General features: G+C 38.4%; 3 protein-coding genes across 3 annotated transcripts; 2 read left to right on the forward strand and 1 right to left on the reverse strand.

The window, feature by feature from the left end:
- The first annotated feature begins 1,685 nt into the window (after window positions 1-1,685).
- Window positions 1,686-7,786, forward strand: LOC127266517 (protein PAF1 homolog). Its single transcript, XM_051296779.1, has 12 exons — window positions 1,686-3,212; window positions 3,820-3,888; window positions 4,654-4,761; window positions 4,841-5,024; window positions 5,114-5,187; window positions 5,273-5,392; window positions 6,012-6,117; window positions 6,653-6,739; window positions 6,830-6,898; window positions 6,983-7,054; window positions 7,135-7,278; window positions 7,374-7,786. Exons 1-12 carry the CDS (start codon window positions 2,314-2,316, stop codon window positions 7,512-7,514), a joined length of 2,073 nt encoding a protein of 690 aa, XP_051152736.1. The 5' UTR covers window positions 1,686-2,313; the 3' UTR covers window positions 7,515-7,786.
- A 5,591-nt stretch (window positions 7,787-13,377) lies between these two features.
- LOC127266526 (auxin-responsive protein IAA26-like) lies at window positions 13,378-15,955 on the forward strand. The gene is made up of 7 exons (XM_051296789.1): window positions 13,378-13,494; window positions 13,583-13,811; window positions 13,911-14,034; window positions 14,878-15,167; window positions 15,375-15,510; window positions 15,583-15,647; window positions 15,771-15,955. Exons 2-7 carry the CDS (start codon window positions 13,658-13,660, stop codon window positions 15,809-15,811), a joined length of 810 nt encoding a protein of 269 aa, XP_051152746.1. The 5' UTR covers window positions 13,378-13,494; window positions 13,583-13,657; the 3' UTR covers window positions 15,812-15,955.
- A 92-nt stretch (window positions 15,956-16,047) lies between these two features.
- On the reverse strand, window positions 16,048-18,472 carry LOC127239231 (hexokinase-1-like). The gene is made up of 9 exons (XM_051257291.1): window positions 18,199-18,472; window positions 17,958-18,123; window positions 17,675-17,857; window positions 17,527-17,601; window positions 17,283-17,438; window positions 17,099-17,197; window positions 16,657-16,787; window positions 16,462-16,543; window positions 16,048-16,386 (listed from the first exon to the last, which is right to left on the reverse strand). Exons 1-9 carry the CDS (start codon window positions 18,468-18,470, stop codon window positions 16,048-16,050), a joined length of 1,503 nt encoding a protein of 500 aa, XP_051113248.1. The 5' UTR covers window positions 18,471-18,472.
- Window positions 18,473-18,964: the final 492 nt, after the last annotated feature.

Below are 18,964 nucleotides of genomic sequence, written 5' to 3' on the forward strand. Positions count from 1 at the left end.
TGAACAATCTTTGTAATAGAGTTTTATTAGTGTCCTTGCAATGCAATTTGCACAATTACACTAAGCTAGTATTTTCCTTCAATAAGATAACATAAATACTTTTTATTGATAACATTCAATTACACATTAATTTTTTATTTGAAAAATTTAAATTTAAAACTTATATTTCATTATATATATATAATTTCGAATCCAAGTTTTAATGTCTTTTCCGTCAAGTCTGTCACACATAACTAATTATCTAATTGATTTTCCTAAGTCACATGATTTATAAGCTATTGCGGATAGAATTTTATTCAATATGTAATCAAAATTAGCAACTTTAATTTTATTTAATAAATAAATAAATAACATGGATGATCAATTTATTAAAATAATAAGTAAACAAATACAATGAATAAATGGGTTTTAATTTCTTTAACAATTCTCAAATTTCCATAAAATACAGTGCTTTACATTTAAACTACTATTTTGATAAAAATTCAAAATTAAAATACAATATTAAACCTAACATACCCAAACATAAGAGTTTTGTTTACACAAACATTTTTAGAATTTTGGTACTAATTTATTTTTTTTTAGAAAATATCACATCAAATATATTTTTTGATGTCATAAAATGTCAAATAATAATTTTTTAGAAGGTGTTTGGTAAATAATTTTTTAGCTTGTTGAAGAGATTTCAACAGTTTGACCAGTAAATTAGCGTTTTCAATTAGTTAATTGGATATAGAAAATTAATTTTGAAAAAGCTGTATAGCTCAAAATAGCTTTTTTATTTTAATTTTCTATTTGCTTTTAAAATTAATTAATTCTTTCACATATATTAATATTTTTTTTATTACACTATTTATTAATTCTTTGAATATATTTTCTTCTAGTAACTTATAAATTTGTGTTTATAAATTTTAAAAAATTATTTTTTTATATTTCAATTATTTTATTTATAAATTTCTTTAATTTTTTTTAGAATACATGTAATATAAAAATATTAATATTATTGATAATTTATATAGTATTTTACATCACATAATATTTTTATTAAAAATGAATATATTTATTTAAAACTATAAATTTAATGTAAATACATATTAACTAAATTAAATTAATAAAAATGCATATACTAATAATTTTTGTTCTTTTATATTTATACTATTTCTAATGAAAAAAAAAATATATTTTTTAATAAGTTTGCATTAATTCTTTACAAAATATTTTAAAAATAAATATCTTAATAAAACTTTTTAAAATTTTAAAATTAATAATAAATTTTTTAAGTCTACCCGCCGAAAAACTAACTAAATATTTTGAAAATAAAATATAAAATATTTTTAATGGTCATTTTACGTATAAACGGTTAATATAAAACCGTTATTTACTAAACACTTTAATACACACCGCTAATCTAATCAACTAGTCAAACCAACTAATCGAATCAGCTAACCGTTGTGAAACCTACCTTTAATCTTTACAAATTATTTAAAATAAAAAATAAAAAATAAAAAACCTCTTATCTAAAGTCCAAATTCAAAAGTTCATTGATTTTGAAAGAGCTGGGCCAATCTACATGGAAGCCCAAATTACTTGGCAATAATAAATTAATAGGCCCATTTATAAATGGGCTTTGAGGCCCAATACCTACAAGAACAGCATGTGTCCATCTCTACTAAAATCGACATAAAGAAGCACCGTCATCTCAGGTTGCGCAATCTCGCATCGGCAGGATTGAACTCCGTCGCCGTCTCACCCTTCTTTCCCAACGCGCACACGCTTCGCTACGCATAATCAATCATAAGTGTTTCAGGAGAATCTTCTTCGAGCTGGAGTGCAATTTCGTGGAGGGAATTTGTTTGGATTTGTTCCTGGTGGAATTTTATTGAGGATTTGTGTTTGAGTCGATTTGTAGGGTTGTTTTCTTCTTCTATTCCCTTTTTCTCTCAGCATAGGCTCTTGAATCGTTAGTTTGATAGTTCCAAAGGGATTAAATTCAATTTTCGCCTCCCAATTTTTGTTGTTTGTTATTGTGAGTTGTGATTTTTCTTTCCCTCTTTGAAACCCTGATTGAAGACGGCGGCTTCTTTGGTGTGTTTTTTTTGTTCTTGCTAGGGTTTCGGTTCTGAATTCGAACTTTCAGGAAATCTTGGTCCGCCAGTAGTTTTTTATTTCCATTTCCATTCGAGCTGGAGATTGTTCCGAAGATATTGATTTGTTGGGCGTGTTTTCGCTGGGATTTAATTCTTTGTGCCCTAAGCGTAGAGTTTGAAAATTGCAGTCGTGCCTTGTGGTAGCTGAGTCATACACAGAAATCCGTTCATGGCTTCATACCGGCCGTTCCATCCTCCGCCGCAATCGACATTTACTCCACCACCCCCGCCGCCGCCGCCGAATCAGAACGCTTTGCAGCCACCGCCTCCGCCTCCACCTTCACGCGGTAGCAATCAGTATCCCCAAAATTGGGGTCCCGGTTACAATCAGAGCTATTCCCAGACGAACCCTAGCTCCAATTATCAAGGCTATGGATCGTCATCATCACAGTATAACCCTCCGGGAAGAAACCCGCAGCCACCACCACCGCCACCGCAACACCAACCATTTCCGTATCAGCCTCCACCTCCACCTCCGCCGTCAGATTCTTCTTATCCCCCACCTCCTCCACCGCCCCAGCCTGCCCCAGCCACAGCCCCTCCATCTTACTATCCGCCATCTCAGTATTCTCAGTTCAATCAGCCTCCTCCTATGCAGCCACCCCCACCCCCACCTCCCCCTTCTTCTCCTCCTCCACCCCCACCACCATCACATCCATCTTCGCCCCCTCCATTGCCTTCTTCTGCCCCTCCTCCAGGTCCAAGCAATGAGAATAGGCAACCCCATGCCGGGCCCTCATTTAAAAAGGAGCAGAAGCCTCCACAGCCTTTGAGTGGCAAGGGATTAGGTGGGCATGGGCCTTCTGGTAGGGTTGAGACAGAGGAGGAAAGAAGGTTGAGGAAAAAGAGAGAGTATGAAAAGCAGAAACAAGACGAGAAACACAAGCAGCATCTGAGAGAGTCACAGAATAAAGTGCTGCAGAAGACCAATATGTTGGCCTCTGGGTCCAAAGGCCATGGCTCAATTAGTGGGTCGCATATGGGTGACCGGAGGAGTACTCCTTTACTAAGCAGCGACAGAATAGAAAATCGACTGAAGAAGCCAACAACATTCCTTTGCAAATTGAAGTAAGTATATCTCAGATTCTCAGCAGTTTATTTGAGTATGCTGTTCTTTAATCTTAGTTTGGCATATTTATGAGGTAACTGTTAAGATTATGTTGATTAATGATTGCAGGGTTTTAATAATATGAAACATTACTACTCAGTTTTGAGTAATGTAGTGCTGAACATTGCGCCACCATTAATTTCAAATAAGAGGGATAAAAGATAATATTTGATCATCTTGTTGTAACATGTAGGGATAAGATGAACTCGTAGTTGTATATTATTTGGATGATAACTCCATTGATTATCAACGACTAGTTAAATGGGGTCAATAATATGTTACGTATGTGCTTGCTTGTTTCGGTGTGTATCACTGTGTATGAATTTGGTATCTTGTATCATAATTGATACATCTTTTCATTTAACTGACCACCTGAGGTAAATTGGCTGGTTATGTTAAAATTGGAATTTGGAGACCTAAGCCAGATATAATCTTGTTTCTCTTCTTTTGTGCTATTATTTATCAAGTCGTAGCAGTCATTAGCATGAGGGCTACAGACTTAGTTTATGATGGCACTTCAATTCTCTATATTTTTATGTGGAATGTCTGATTTATTGTCCTTTGTAGGTTTCGAAATGAGCTGCCGGATGCATCTGAAAAAATGAAGCTTTTAACCATGAAAAGAGATACAGATCGGTATGACCAATTATTTATTATGTTTTGATATTGTTAGAATTAATCTGTAGAAGACACGAGTTCATGTCAGATATTTTTCTTATGCTATGTATTTGATATCTGTAAATTGGTGAAGAAGTTCAGTTCTAGAATGTGCGCTGGAGTTACAACAGAAAATGATGATCTGTTTTGACTAATTCTGGAAATAGATGTTTATATGTTTCGGTTGCTCACCCATCTAACTATTGTAAGTCGAGTTTCTACGCCTCTGCCTCAGCAAGTGTTTGGAATCATGGACCAGAAGTGTTTAAAGACCTTGTAAGCATTTTTAGGCAATGGTGAAACATAATCTATATTCACTTTTGACATGTATGGAGGGTGTGGTAAATTCCAATTCCCTGGTGCCGCTTCCACCACCAACATATGAATAGCCACTTAACAAATGCTTGTGCTGAATAAGTCCTGAAATTTTGCCATTACTGCAGTGGAATTTTTAGGAGTTGACAAAATGAAATAATAAATACATCTTTGGAGATTGTAATTTGTGTATTGAGCTTCCTGACAGTCACAGAGAGGGTATAAAATTGAAGGAATGATTGAGGTAATTGTACATATTGAATGCTTGTCCTGCCAATATTGTAAATCATCAAGATTACCCTCTCAATTCCATTTCCAGTATGTTAATAAAAATTCAGGTAGTTGAAAGAGAAAAAAGTGTCGGAAGTCACTCGCCCTTTTTCACTGTTTCGATCATTTAGACAGAAATTGTGATTTGAACCTCTGCAGATATTGCAAATATCAAATTACATCATTGGAGAAAAATTGGAAGCCTCAGCTGTATGTGGAACCGGATCTTGGAATACCGCTGGACCTTCTTGATGTGAGAGTGTACAAGTAAATTTTCTTAACCTTTATTTGGTTTTGTTCTTTGTGTAGTGGTTTTTATCTGATATTTTCTCTCTTTATCGATCAGTCCTCCCAAAGGTGAGAGGATACCCCTTGATCCAGAGGATGAAGAGTTGTTGCATGATGATGATCCTGTAACTCCAATTAAGTCAGATGGCATAAAGAAGAAAGAAAGGCCTACAGATAAAGGTGTTTCTTGGCTTGTAAAAACTCAATACATATCACCACTGAGCATGGAGTCAACCAAGCAGGTGCGCGCCATTTAAGTCATTTGTAGTATGTAATTGTTAGTAAAAAGCACGATTTGAAGCTTGACTAAAGAATTGGATGTTAAATGCAGTCACTTACAGAAAAACAAGCGAAAGAATTGCGAGAATCTCGAGATCGACTTCTTTTGGAGAATCTCAATAGTAGGTTAGTGATCATATTATTTTCTGTTTATGATTGAATGATTTACAGTTGTGATGTTTGGAAATTGAGTTCTATTTCCTTTATTCAGGGAAAGGAAACTGAAGGATATTTCAACTTCGTTTGAGGCGTGCAAGTCCAAACCTGTTCATGCTGTGAATCGAAATTTGCAACCGAAAAGAGTTCTCCCTCTCTTTCCTGATTTTGACAGGTATAGCCAACTTATAGCGTCTTTAGGTTCAATGCGCATTGTTTATTTCCTTTGTTTTGCTTTCATTATTATGGTTCCTTGATGGTATTACTTGTGCCTTATCTCTCTTATTCACAAATTTCATCCTTCGGATCATTTTGTTGAGGCACATAATTTTATATGATTAATTTTTAACAGCACTTTGATACTAATCAGATCTAATTTACTATATGCTCTATTTTACTTTCAAATACTACCTTTGTCCTTCCACTATTATTTCTAATTTGGGACGTCTCAAAAAATGTTTGTAATTTTTTTTTTGTACGATTTTCCCCTTTTACCCTTCTAAATACATTTTATATAATCATTTCAAGCAAAAAATAAGGACAAAAATGGTAAAAAAACTTTATTAAAATAATACCACGGCGCCAAAACTAAAGAAAGCAAATTGGGATGGAGGTTGGATCGGAGAAACCATAATTATTTTATAATGCATGTTTGCTTTTAAAAATGGTTGCCTAAATTGTTACACTGACCCAATATTATTGTCAGGGTTTATAACACCTTTCTTACATTTCTGTATGGAACATCCCTTTGTGCTAGTATCTGGACTCTCAATGAATGATTCTTGTTTGTCCAGGTATGATGACCAGTTTGTGGTTGCGAATTTTGATAGCGCTCCAACGGCTGATTCAGAAATATATGGAAAACTAAGTGCAGCAGATCGAGATGAGTATGAACATAGAGTGAGTGATATTCATATATCATAAATATCTTACTATTGATGATATTACATTAATGAAATTGCTTTAACTTAAATCTGCCAAGTTTCATTTGTTTGGTATGGAAGAATTCATTTATTAGATCGAAAACCATGATCTTAAAAAGCTTCTGATCAAGTGTTTTTGAATGTCATTACTCATTATGCTATTGCTTCTGATCGTAAAATCATTAAGTATTGTTGATCTTCCTGGTCTTGTCTCTATCGGCTATTAAAAGATTAATCTTCCTGGTTTTGTCCCTGGTGGCTATTAGATATTTAATCTTCCTGGTTTTATTGCTAGCGGATATTAGATATTTAATCTTCATATTTTTGTCGCTGACAGCTATTAAATATTAATCTCCCTGGTTTTGTCGCTGGTGGATATTAGATATTTAATCTTCATATCTTTGTCACTGACAGCTATTAAATGTTAATCTTCCTGGTTTTGGCACTGGTGCCATTTGTTGACAGTGTTGCAATACCAAAGTTATGCTGTTAATGCATGATTCATTCTGCAGGCAATTTTGAAGAGTTTTATGTCCTCAGTCTCTGATTCGGAGAAGCCTGATAAATTTTTGGCATATATGGTGCCATCAGTCGAAGAGGTTGATTCTCTCAGTCCAATATATGAAGGCTTCTTATTAGATACACTCTGGTTGATAATATTTTATTGATATTCCACTTTTTTGGTGCAGCTGGATAAGGATCTATACGACGAAACTGAAGATATTTCTTATTCTTGGGTTCGCGAGTATCTCTGGGATGTATGTATATGCAGTCTTATATCATACTCTCGATTCTTCCTGCAACTTGACATATTATCTCTTTTAAATGCTTGCGACTGACAGGTGCGCACTGACGATGCCGAAGATCCCACATCATACCTTGTGACATTTGGTGAAACTGAAGCCAAATACCTGGTCAGTTCCTATAACTTTGTCCCATTTTGCAAGTTCTCGCATTCGATAGCACGATAGTGCTGACCCCTACCTTTATATAGCCGCTTCCATCAAAGCTAATGTTACGGAAAAAGCGCGCAAGAGAGGGTAAATCAACTGAGGAAGTGGAACAATTTCCAGTACCTAGGTCGGTGACTGTTAGGAAACGAAGCACACTAGCTGCATTGGAACTGAGAGACGAGGCGGTACAGATATAAATAAATATTCGCAAAATTTAAATTTTATTTGACCGCGCGTCCATTTTATATCAGTCACATTCTCATTTGTGTTGCATACCCAGGATTTCCAACCTCAAAAAATCTCACGAAATGGAAGGGGAGGCATGGATGGCCACAGCGGTGGTCGACTGCGCAGGATGGTGCAAGAGGCCGATGCTGATGCCGATAATTTCAGCGAACAAGAGGATGACATGTCTGAGTAGTGGTTTTCCATGGTAAGGATGAGATCCCTTTCTTTTAAATTTGTGTTTTATAGCCTTTTGGGATATGGGAGCTTTTTTTCTTTTTCTTTTTTCTGTAAGTAATTTGAATTAGTACTGTCAAGAAAGAACAAAAAAAAAAAGTTTTAAAAGAAACCAATGTACAATTTTGCTAGTGCAGCCAACCACATTTTATCAGTTTCTTTGCCATTCTTGATGGCATGTATTGGTATCAGTAACTATTAGACGAGGCTAAGCATATTTATTTTTTTTTCTTGTTGATTTTAATTATATTCCATTTTTACCTTCCAATATGGGTGAATTTAAAAAGGCAAAGCACCAAGAAAATGGAATATGATCATATGTTTGAGCATAGGAAGGAATGGTTAGGGTTCTAAGATATAGATAGATAGCATCTTGTTTATTAAGAGTATGTGGTGTATGATCTTTTGTGCGGAAATTAATGATAGTATGTGAAATGTGAACTATTATCATGTGCTATTTGTATGTGATATGTAAATGAATTGTTACTTGCTATTTGTATTATATTAAGATAAAGTTTTTGCTATTTGATTTATAGTATTTCATGGGATGTCTATTTATAATTCAGCACAATGTTAATTAATAAATATGATTCAGCAGTGACATGGAGATTATATTCGGATTGAGATATATATATATATATATGTGTGTGTGTGGTCCATTGGTTTGGAGTCCCAAATATGATTGAAGAATGTGATCATATTCTTGGTGGGATTAGATTATGCATCTAAAGGGTTTTGTTTATTTGCACACACCTTTAGTCGGCTAAACGAATCAGTTATCCATATTTTTTTTTCAATTATTTTATTATACTTTTTCTCAAAAAAAAAAAAATTATATATTTAAACAACTGTAAATATAAATCACCCAATGGTTTTGTTTACTTCTTATTAGTATGAAATAAATTTATATTATATATATTGTATATAATATAATTTTATATTTTATGATATGACATTTATGATGAACATATTTCATTTTTTTATAAGAAAATATACATATTGTTGATGTAATTTTTCAACAAAAATAAAGTAAAATTCAAAGATATAGAAAATATCCTTAAACTTGATTAATTAGTGCCTGAGATTAGGAATCTCTAAACACTGTACGGTACAGAAAATAAACTGGAAAATAAAAGACTGAAATTTAAAGTGGTGATCCCCAAATCTGACTTTGTTTTGTTGAAGTTGATTGAAGATGCCTTGCCAAATGATGATCCAAATCCTTAAATATTCTTTGAAGAAAACGTTCAGAACCGTCGCACTGTTTCACCAACCGTTCCCACCAGTTACAGAACTCAGAACTGCCTCTTTCATTGACACATGTCTTTAACCGCCTCGCCAACCGCATAACCCAACGACCGACCAACCGACTAATCTAGATACATAATTGGTCGCCAGATCAAAAGACTCACTGGTCGCCCCATCAAACGACCACTATTTGGTCTCTTCAATCGTCTGACCTATCAACAGACCTTTCTTCGCCCGACTTCCTTTTTCGACCGACCCCCATAGCAGCCAACCTTTGTATCAACCGACCCATTTATCCGACTGCGGATAATCCGACCTGCTTGTCCGACCGCGGACCATCTGACTTGCTTATCTGATTGAGAACCAACCGACTGAGAACCCACCGACTGACTCTGGATACCTTATTATTATTATTATTATTATTATTATTATTTTTTGTGCGTAACAACATGCCTCCTCCTCAAGACTCCTAAGCATCATTTCTTATGATGTTTTAGGAGTTAGTAGGTTAGCATCCGAGGCTACGTCAGCCTCAGATCCGACCTCCATCCTTTGAGGCTACGTTGGACCCGACCTCCATTTATCGCGGACTGGTGCTGGCCTGGACGTTGGTCGATCTTGCACTACCATTGTATTCAGACTCCCGTCCGACTTATTCCTCCTTTCGGCCACTGTTGTTCTGTCATTCTTTTGCTCGCCTGAAAAGTTATGGTCGGCGACCTGACCCGTGTCCGTCCATTCGGCGGGGTCCTCCTGACCTGTATCCGTCCATTCGGCGGGGTCCTCCTGACCTGTATCCGTCCAGGTTACGTAGTCCTCCCGATTTTTGTCCGTCCAGTCGACGTGGTCTTCCCGATCTGTATTCGTCCAGTCGGCGTGGTCCTCCCGACCTTTGTCCATCCAGTCGGTGTGGTTGTCCCGACTACGGTCCGTCCATTCGGTGTGGTCCTCCCGACCATGGTCCGTCCAGTCGGTGTGGTCTTCCCGACCATGGTCCGTCCAGGCGTCGTGATCCTGCCGACCTGTCTCCGTCCATTCGGTCGTCCCTGGTCGGGCCTGTCCTCCTGTTTGGTCCTGTTTCCAGTCTGTCTGACTGGGTATATACTCAGGAATGGCGTTGTCCGTTTGGGGGCATGACATTTCTGGCGGTGCAGGAACCGAATTCAACATGAATTTTGATTGCTCCATCAAGTTTTGCATTGCGTCATGTATTGCCTGCAGATTTGCTATCTGCCGGTCGTACATTTGCCGAAAACATGCTGTAAAACCTGCTGTCAATTCGGCCCGTAGTTGGGAAGCTTCTTCTGCCGTGATAAAGCCAACGGCTGTACTGTGGAATTGAAAATTTGCCATATGGATCAGCAATTTTCTCCCACTGTGGTCGCCAATTTCTTGATGTAGGATCAGCAATCTTGTCTTTCTCCCACTGTGGTCGCCAATTTGTTGATGTAATTTTTCAACAAAAATAAAGTAGAATTCAAAGATATAGAAAATATCCTTAAACTTGATTAATTAGTGCCTGAGATTAGGAATCTCTAAACACTGTACGGTACAGAAAATAAACTGGAAAATAAAAGACTGAAATTTAAAGTGGTGATCCCCAAATCTGACTTTGCTTTGTTGAAGTTGATTGAAGATGCCTTGCCAAATGATGATCCAAATCCTTAAATATTCTTTGAAGAAAACGTTCAGAACCGTCGCACTGTTTCACCAACCGTTCCCACCAGTTACAGAACTCAGAACTGCCTCTTTCATTGACACATGTCTTTAACCGCCTCGCCAACCGCATAACCCAACGACCGACCAACCGACCAATCTAGATACATAATTGGTCGCCAGATCAAAAGACTCACTGGTCGCCCCATCAAACGACCACTATTTGGTCTCTTCAATCGTCTGACCTATCAACAGACCTTTCTTCGCCCGACTTCCTTTTTCGACCGACCCCCATAGCAGCCAACCTTTGTATCAACCGACCCATTTATCCGACTGCGGATAATCCGACCTGCTTGCCCGACCGCGGACCATCTGACTTGCTTATCTGATTGAGAACCAACCAACTGAGAACCCACCGACTGACTCTGGATACCTTATTATTATTATTATTATTATTATTATTATTATTATTATTATTTTTTGTGCGTAACAACATGCCTCCTCCTCAAGACTCCTAAGCATCATTTCTTATGATGTTTTAGGAGTTAGTAGGTTAGCATCCGAGGCTACGTCAGCCTCAGATCCGACCTCCATCCTTTGAGGCTACGTTGGACCCGACCTCCATTTATCGCGGACTGGTGCTGGCCTGGACGTTGGTCGATCTTGCACTACCATTGTATTCAGACTCCCGTCCGACTTATTCCTCCTTTCGGCCACTGTTGTTCTGTCATTCTTTTGCTCGCCTGAAAAGTTATGGTCGGCGACCTGACCCGTGTCCGTCCATTCGGCGGGGTCCTCCTGACCTGTATCCGTCCATTCGGCGGGGTCCTCCTGACCTGTATCCGTCCAGGTTACGTAGTCCTCCCGATTTTTGTCCGTCCAGTCGACGTGGTCTTCCCGATCTGTATTCGTCCAGTCGGCGTGGTCCTCCCGACCTTTGTCCATCCAGTCGGTGTGGTTGTCCCGACTACGGTCCGTCCATTCGGTGTGGTCCTCCCGACCATGGTCCGTCCAGTCGGTGTGGTCTTCCCGACCATGGTCCGTCCAGGCGTCGTGATCCTGCCGACCTGTCTCCGTCCATTCGGTCGTCCCTGGTCGGGCCTGTCCTCCTGTTTGGTCCTGTTTCCAGTCTGTCTGACTGGGTATATACTCAGGAATGGCGTTGTCCGTTTGGGGGCATGACATTTCTGGCGGTGCAGGAACCGAATTCAACATGAATTTTGATTGCTCCATCAAGTTTTGCATTGCGTCATGTATTGCCTGCAGATTTGCTATATGCTGGTCGTACATTTGCCGAAAACATGCTGTAAAACCTGCTGTCAATTCGGCCCGTAGTTGGGAAGCTTCTTCTGCCGTGATAAAGCCAACGGCTGTACTGTGGAATTGAAAATTTGCCATATGGATCAGCAATTTTCTCCCACTGTGGTCGCCAATTTCTTGATGTAGGATCAGCAATCTTGTCTTTCTCCCATTGTGGTCGCCAATTTGTTGATGTAATTTTTCAACAAAAATAAAGTAAAATTCAAAGATATAGAAAATATCCTTAAACTTGATTAATTAGTGCCTGAGATTAGGAATCTCTAAACACTGTACGGTACAGAAAATAAACTGGAAAATAAAAGACTGAAATTTAAAGTGGTGATCCCCAAATCTGACTTTGCTTTGTTGAAGTTGATTGAAGATGCCTTGCCAAATGATGATCCAAATCCTTAAATATTCTTTGAAGAAAACGTTCAGAACCGTCGCACTGTTTCACCAACCGTTCCCACCAGTTACAGAACTCAGAACTGCCTCTTTCATTGACACATGTCTTTAACCACCTCGCCAACCGCATAACCCAACGACCGACCAACCGACCAATCTAGATACATAATTGGTCGCCAGATCAAAAGACTCACTGGTCGCCCCATCAAACGACCACTATTTGGTCTCTTCAATCGTCTGACCTATCAACAGACCTTTCTCCGCCCGACTTCCTTTTTCGACCGACCCCCATAGCAGCCAACCTTTGTATCAACCGACCCATTTATCCGACTGCGGATAATCCGACCTGCTTGCCCGACCGCGGACCATCTGACTTGCTTATCTGATTGAGAACCAACCGACTGAGAACCCACCGACTGACTCTGGATACCTTATTATTATTATTATTATTATCATTATTATTATTATTATTTTTTGTGCGTAACACATATATATTTATATTCAAACTTATTTTTTAGTTATATTAGATCCTCATACAAATATCTTTTCAAAACCGAAACAATCCATCTGTAAAAGATACAAAAGTCATATGACATACTACGGTAATGCATTGAATTTCTTGATCTTTTTAAGTAGCTATATCATCATAACTAAGCCAATTAAACAATAAAAACGGTTTCAAATATACGAAGCCACAATTACACCTCATTACACACACATATAAATATATGTATATATACATATAGTTTTAAAGTGTAGAAAGAAAACAAAAGGGCATGTCTCTGTCGAAGCTGGTGAATAAATTCCTCCCCCACCCCACCCCCTCAAAAGCTTGCTTTCTTGATCGGCTCCAAATTAAATTAAATTAAAAAGGGAGCTTTCAGATTTATTAGTTTAGGGCCAGCCAGGCACCTCTCACCCCTCTATCCTAAATAAATAAAATTCTAAGAGAGAGAGAGAGAGAGAGAGAGGGGAATGAAGAATCAAGAATCAAAACAATGGTGATGGATAGATAGATAGATAGTCTTGTTTCGTGTCACTCACTCACTGTTCCATTGATGTGTCCTTTTGGCTATATGATGGTTGCGTGCACTTTGCTCTAAACCCTTTTAAATGAAAAAACAGATTCTCACACTCACTCACACATTTACTACAATTGTTTCCTCCTGCTTTTCTCTATCTATATTTCCCTTGTTTCCTCTCTCTCTCTCTCTCACTAGCCTAGCCTAGCCTGTCCATATTTATGAGCGAGAGAAAGAATAAAGAGATATAGAGAGAGAGCGAGAAATCTTTCATCTTTGTGCTTTTCTTGACCTCAAACCATTTCAAAGGTAAGCTGATCTTTGCTGCTCCAAATCTTCCATTTCTTTACAACCCCTTCACACATCTCTCTTTAATTTACACTAGTCTTTCTTGCAGATCATTCAAAAATTTTCTTCAAGAAAATGCTTCACAAATCCAGTCTTTGAACAAATTATTATTATTATTATTATAATGGAAGAAGAAGGATGTCGACAGTTTCTTGAGTTGCTCCCAAATCAAGACAGGGAATGGTTTGTCCTAAAGCAACAAGAAACAACAACTGCAAGAAGAAGAAGCCATTATCTTTCAGAGGATAAAAAGCTCGAACTTAGCCTTGGCCCACCAGGTGACAATAAATAAATCATAATATATATACATATATAACTAAAATATTCTCAATTCATTTAATCTCCTCCATCTTCATCTTCTTGAATATAATCATCAGGAGGGGGGCCTGCCATGGTCATGGAGGAACAATCTGATGAGGGTGAAGATGGCCTGCAAATTTCAGACAAGAAGGCATTCTTGCCAACAAAGACAGCTGTGCCTATTCCTAATGCTCAAAAAAGGTTACCTTTTTTTATTAATATAATTATATTTATTTTCTTTTTATTTAATTTAATTATGTTACAGTGTTGTTGTCCACTTTTCCCCTTTTGCTATAGTTTTTGATTTATTTAATGGCTTTGGACAGCTGATGGGATATTCATCCCACTGTTTGCTTGCTGTACTCTCTGTTTTTTTGTTTTCTTATTTTTTATTTTTTTACAATTGCTTGCTTTGCTGGCTTGTGGTCCATTCCTTGTAATAAATACAACAGCCTATCTCATGTTTTTTCATTATTTATTACTCTGCTGACTGCCGTGCAGTATGTAGTGGGAATAATGCTTTGTTTATGTTGCACCATTGGACCGCTCGAACCGGCGGTTTTTTATTTTCCGTTTCAAGTTTTGGTTCCGATATGAACCGTAAGCTAATCAAAATCGAATTTAGTTAGTTACTCTATTTATTTTATTTATATTTGATTTCATCTTTTTTAAAACACTAAAAACTTAGTATATGATGTTTAATAAATATATATATATATATTTACATGATATTTTATAGTGTCAAAGTTTACAAAATACTGTAACCATTACTCTCTCCATCCCGGGATATGAGATTTCTTAATAAATTAAGAAATAATAATATTTAATAATTTAAGTAAAAGGTATGTTATTTCAATATTAGCGGTATAATTATTTTTTAAAAAAATAAAAAATTGATACTTTGAATGGTAACAAACAAAAATTGTAAAAATGTTACTGTGAATTCAACCGCTTTGAACTACACATTTTTGTCGAGCAAATTGAAAACTTATGACCATATGTCTAATGTTCTAACATTGTTACATATGTCTCTGTGTGTTTTAGGACTGTCTCTGCTCAAGTGGTTGGTTGGCCTCCCGTTAGATCATTTAGAAAGAACTTTGCTACCAGTAGTTCTTCCAGATTAGCTTCCGGTTATTCGACACATTCAGCACTGCAGCCGTTGCCCGACAAAGTTTGCGAAGAACGACAGTTACAACATTGTTCGAAATCCCGGTTCGTAAAGATCAACATGGACGGTATTCCCATCGGACGAAAAGTGGACCTCAATGCATACGACGGATACGAGAAGCTCTTCTACGCCATTGACGAGCTCTTCCGCGACCTTCTCGCAGGTTCACCGCATTCGTTTTCGATTACTCACTCCAAGAAAATATCATTTTTGTAACGAGGTTTTTTCGTCATAAAATTTACTCTAGGGACAGAATTCCGTTGCAAATATACTATTTTTTTTTTATTTTTTATTTTTTGCAGTGACTTGATATTAATCAATCCGTTTTAGCTATTTCATTACATCGACCATTGTTTTCCCTTGGTCGCAGCTCAAAGTGAGTGTTCTGTCGATGCGAATGTTGCGAGAAAAACTAGTCGAGGATTGCTGGAAGAAAGCGGAGAATACACGCTCGTGTACGAGGATAATGAAGGGGACAGAATGCTCGCCGGCGATGTCCCTTGGCAGTGAGCATCGACTTTCTTCCTTAGTCAAAACTATATTAAAATTTTCTTACAAAACATCGTAACTTTTCGCAGGATGTTTGTCTTGACGGTCAAAAGGCTGCGCGTACTGAGAAGCTGCGAACTCCCGTCATTGTCCCGTAAGTTGATAGTAATTTCAAAAAAAATTTTCACGAAACATTATATCGAATATTTTATTTCTACTATTTTTGAAAATTTTCAAAACTTGAATACTATTGAACTATGTATTGTTTACCATATAGGAGGAAGCAAACATGGCTGTGTTCCAAACATGCTCGAATGATCGAAGTTAAGATAGGTCTCTATTGTCTTAAGATCATTACAACATTGAGTTTCTGTAATTTCTTGTCATTCTGTTGAATTCCCAGCAAACATTAAGATCTTATCTTCCGTACATTTTCAAATCAATTTTAGTCACGACCTAATTTTCATCGAAACATTACAAAAAGATTACATTTTGAAACAAAGACCTCAAGACTTGCCGGAGATACAAAATGAGCGGTGTCTTGTCTACTGTAACTATTCTTCACTGCGGTAATTTGAATACGCCGCTGCAAGGAGAGCCGCGCCAATTCCGGAGCCGTCGTTCGAGTGCTCGAATTGAATGCTCGTCGCCGCTCCCGCCCCGAGCAGCTCCCTCAGCGTGCTCTCGAGGGTGTCTCGATACACCGTGTAGTGTTCGTACAGCCCGCCGTCCATCGCTATTACAGTTTTCTCGCTTGTCTCCCTCGGACTGTCCCTTCCCATCTTCTTCAGGACCCCCAAGATTCCGGCGGCGGCGAGGCGGGCCCCTCGCGTGGCGATGATGTCGCAGAGTCGGACGACGAGTTTTCTTGTCCTCAACGATGTATTCAGTATCTGAAGATGGATTGTCGTGAAAATGTCAATGTAATGAAACTTTTTTTAGGGATGTGATGATGTGTCGGAGTTTACCTCGAATATGCTTCTGAGTTTCTCGTCGACGATTCTGAGATCGGAGGACTTGTCGTGATGCATCGCTGACATCTCCGGCGTGCTGCGAAATTGCACGATATGTTAAATCATATCTATTGCAAAAGTGTGTCAGAGACAACTTATGTCTAGAGTTCAGACAGGAATCAAATTCGGAAGGTTTCCCGCCTATAGTACCTTAATATTGACGGCATTTTGAGCTTGGGAGGTACGTCGTCGCCGAACAAGAAAGCTTCTTCTGCCAATCGAACCAAAACCTGGCGAAGAATCTCTCCCAAGTACATGCCCGAAGTCAACTTCTCGAATATCTGCAAAATTAAAAATTATAGTAAATATTAAATTATCATTTCATCTAAAAATTTATGTCTAAAGGATACATTTTGCATGTTTGCCAGGATTATGCATAAAAAAATCATAATAAATACCCCCTCCGTCCCTCCAGTAGAAAATATACGTATTATTTCTATTTTGAAATATTCAATTACAAAATAAATATTTTATTAAATATTTTACTTTTTTATTAAATATCTCATTTTTTTTCACAAATACATTTGCTTTACATTATAAATATTCAATGATGATCTCACCTACAAAATTGAGTTTAAAGGATACACTCTACCTGTTCGCCAGGATTAAGACTTTTGGCGTCCAATGCTTGATCGTACTCCGTCACCGGAAGATGAGTCGACCGGAAGTTGCCCCACTCCATGTTTATAACCTAAGGAGACGACAAAGAGACGAGGGCGTAAGCGTTACCTTAGTCTGTAATATTATTACATACAAAATGCGCGCATGGTCCTGACCATTTCTCCGGACGTGGGCATCGGACCGTGCCATTTAGGAATCGCCTGCGCGCGCTCGATGTATGCAGCGTTTGTTCCTGTCCCCAAAATCACGGCTACCACAACATTCTTGTTTGTATATCGCCCTCCGGCTAGTGTCCCAATCGTGTCGTTAACCTGGTACAGTCGTGACAACCATGAACTACTACGGATAAGAGTTTATAAACGACTTCGGTTAATTAGATTAAGACAACATCGATCTCACCAAAGCTGCGACGCGCATTTCTACGCCTTTTCGCTCCAAAGCTTTCGAAAGCTCCTCTACGACGTCTTGTCCGACCTTAAAAACAACAATGTGGTTAAGACAACACTCTTTCGACCCAAAAAAACTGCGCCGACACAATGCAACTTACGGCATCATCAATGTTGAATCCCTTCGTCCACCGGATAAGTGTCCCGGAATTGATCGAATTTTGCAGGACGGGGAAGGAGAACGTGAAGCCTAACTCCCTCTGCCTCCCCGGCGGCGGATGGAACATTCTTTCTTCTTCTTCGATGAAATTCGAGAGCTTTTCCACGATGTAGTCAAAGAGTGCCTGCAATTACATTCGTCGTCTTCGACATTTAAATCATCGAACAAGTAGTAATCAGACAAGTTGTGGTTCGTTCATTGATCACGAACATAATAATTCTTACATCCGAACTTCCACTCATCAGCGCCGGAGGAATCGACGCCTCGGCGAATTCCTGGTGGACAATGCCGCCGGCGCCGGCGTCGGCGTCGCCGCCGGCTAACTGCACTTGCAATACACGAAAATTCGTCCCGCCGAGATCCAGCGCGTAGTAGACGCCGTCTTCGTTGCTGATATGTAAGAAATAGAAATTCATATATATATATATATACGTATATATATATATCTATAACCTAATTACGTACCCCGTGGGGAGGCGATCGACGAAGCTTATGAGCATTTTGAGTCGGCTGCCGCCGTCGGAGGCTAATCCGGCGTGCATCTCCACCGTCATGGCGTCGGCGATCTGCTTCAGCTTCAAATCGGGGGTCCCACACTTGTCTTCTAATTCCTTCACAATCGCCATTGCCCGGGCCCACCGGCCGGAATTTCTCATGCGGTGGCGGACCACCAGTGCCGTCACGCCAACCACCGCAGCGGCGCCGACCACCGCCACCCCTACCGCCACCCGACCCATATCGCCGATCGATGGAGGAGAAATTAAACCTGTTAGGGATTAATTGGAGATATCGATCGGAATTGATTGGGGATGGTAAAGAGGTCAAAGGCCCGAGAATTGCGAGGAAGATTAATGGCGGAGGATTCAGACACGACCAAAAACCATGGGAGGATTTAATTTAAACGTTTGTTTAGTTTAGTTTCTTGTCTGAAAGGAAAGATTGCGTCGTTTGATTAATCGTCCGTACATCGGTTCATGCCCTCCCGAGCTCCCGGACCATGTACGCACCGTCATCTCTTCTTCGTACTTGAATGATAAAAACTGGGAATTTGGGTCTGTTTTTCAAATTAAATATTTTAAAATTTTATTATTTAGACTTTGTATTTTTTGATTTTTTTTATATGTAAAATATTTTATCAAATACTTTCTCCTTTTCATATCTTATGGTTTTTCTTAAAAAAAATAATTACTCATTTTAATTTTATTTTAAAGTAATTTATAATAATTTATAT

Source organism: Andrographis paniculata, unplaced genomic scaffold, assembly GCF_009805555.1.
Source record: "Andrographis paniculata isolate CXL003 unplaced genomic scaffold, ASM980555v1 Contig18END, whole genome shotgun sequence".
Classification (NCBI taxonomy): domain Eukaryota; kingdom Viridiplantae; phylum Streptophyta; class Magnoliopsida; order Lamiales; family Acanthaceae; genus Andrographis; species Andrographis paniculata.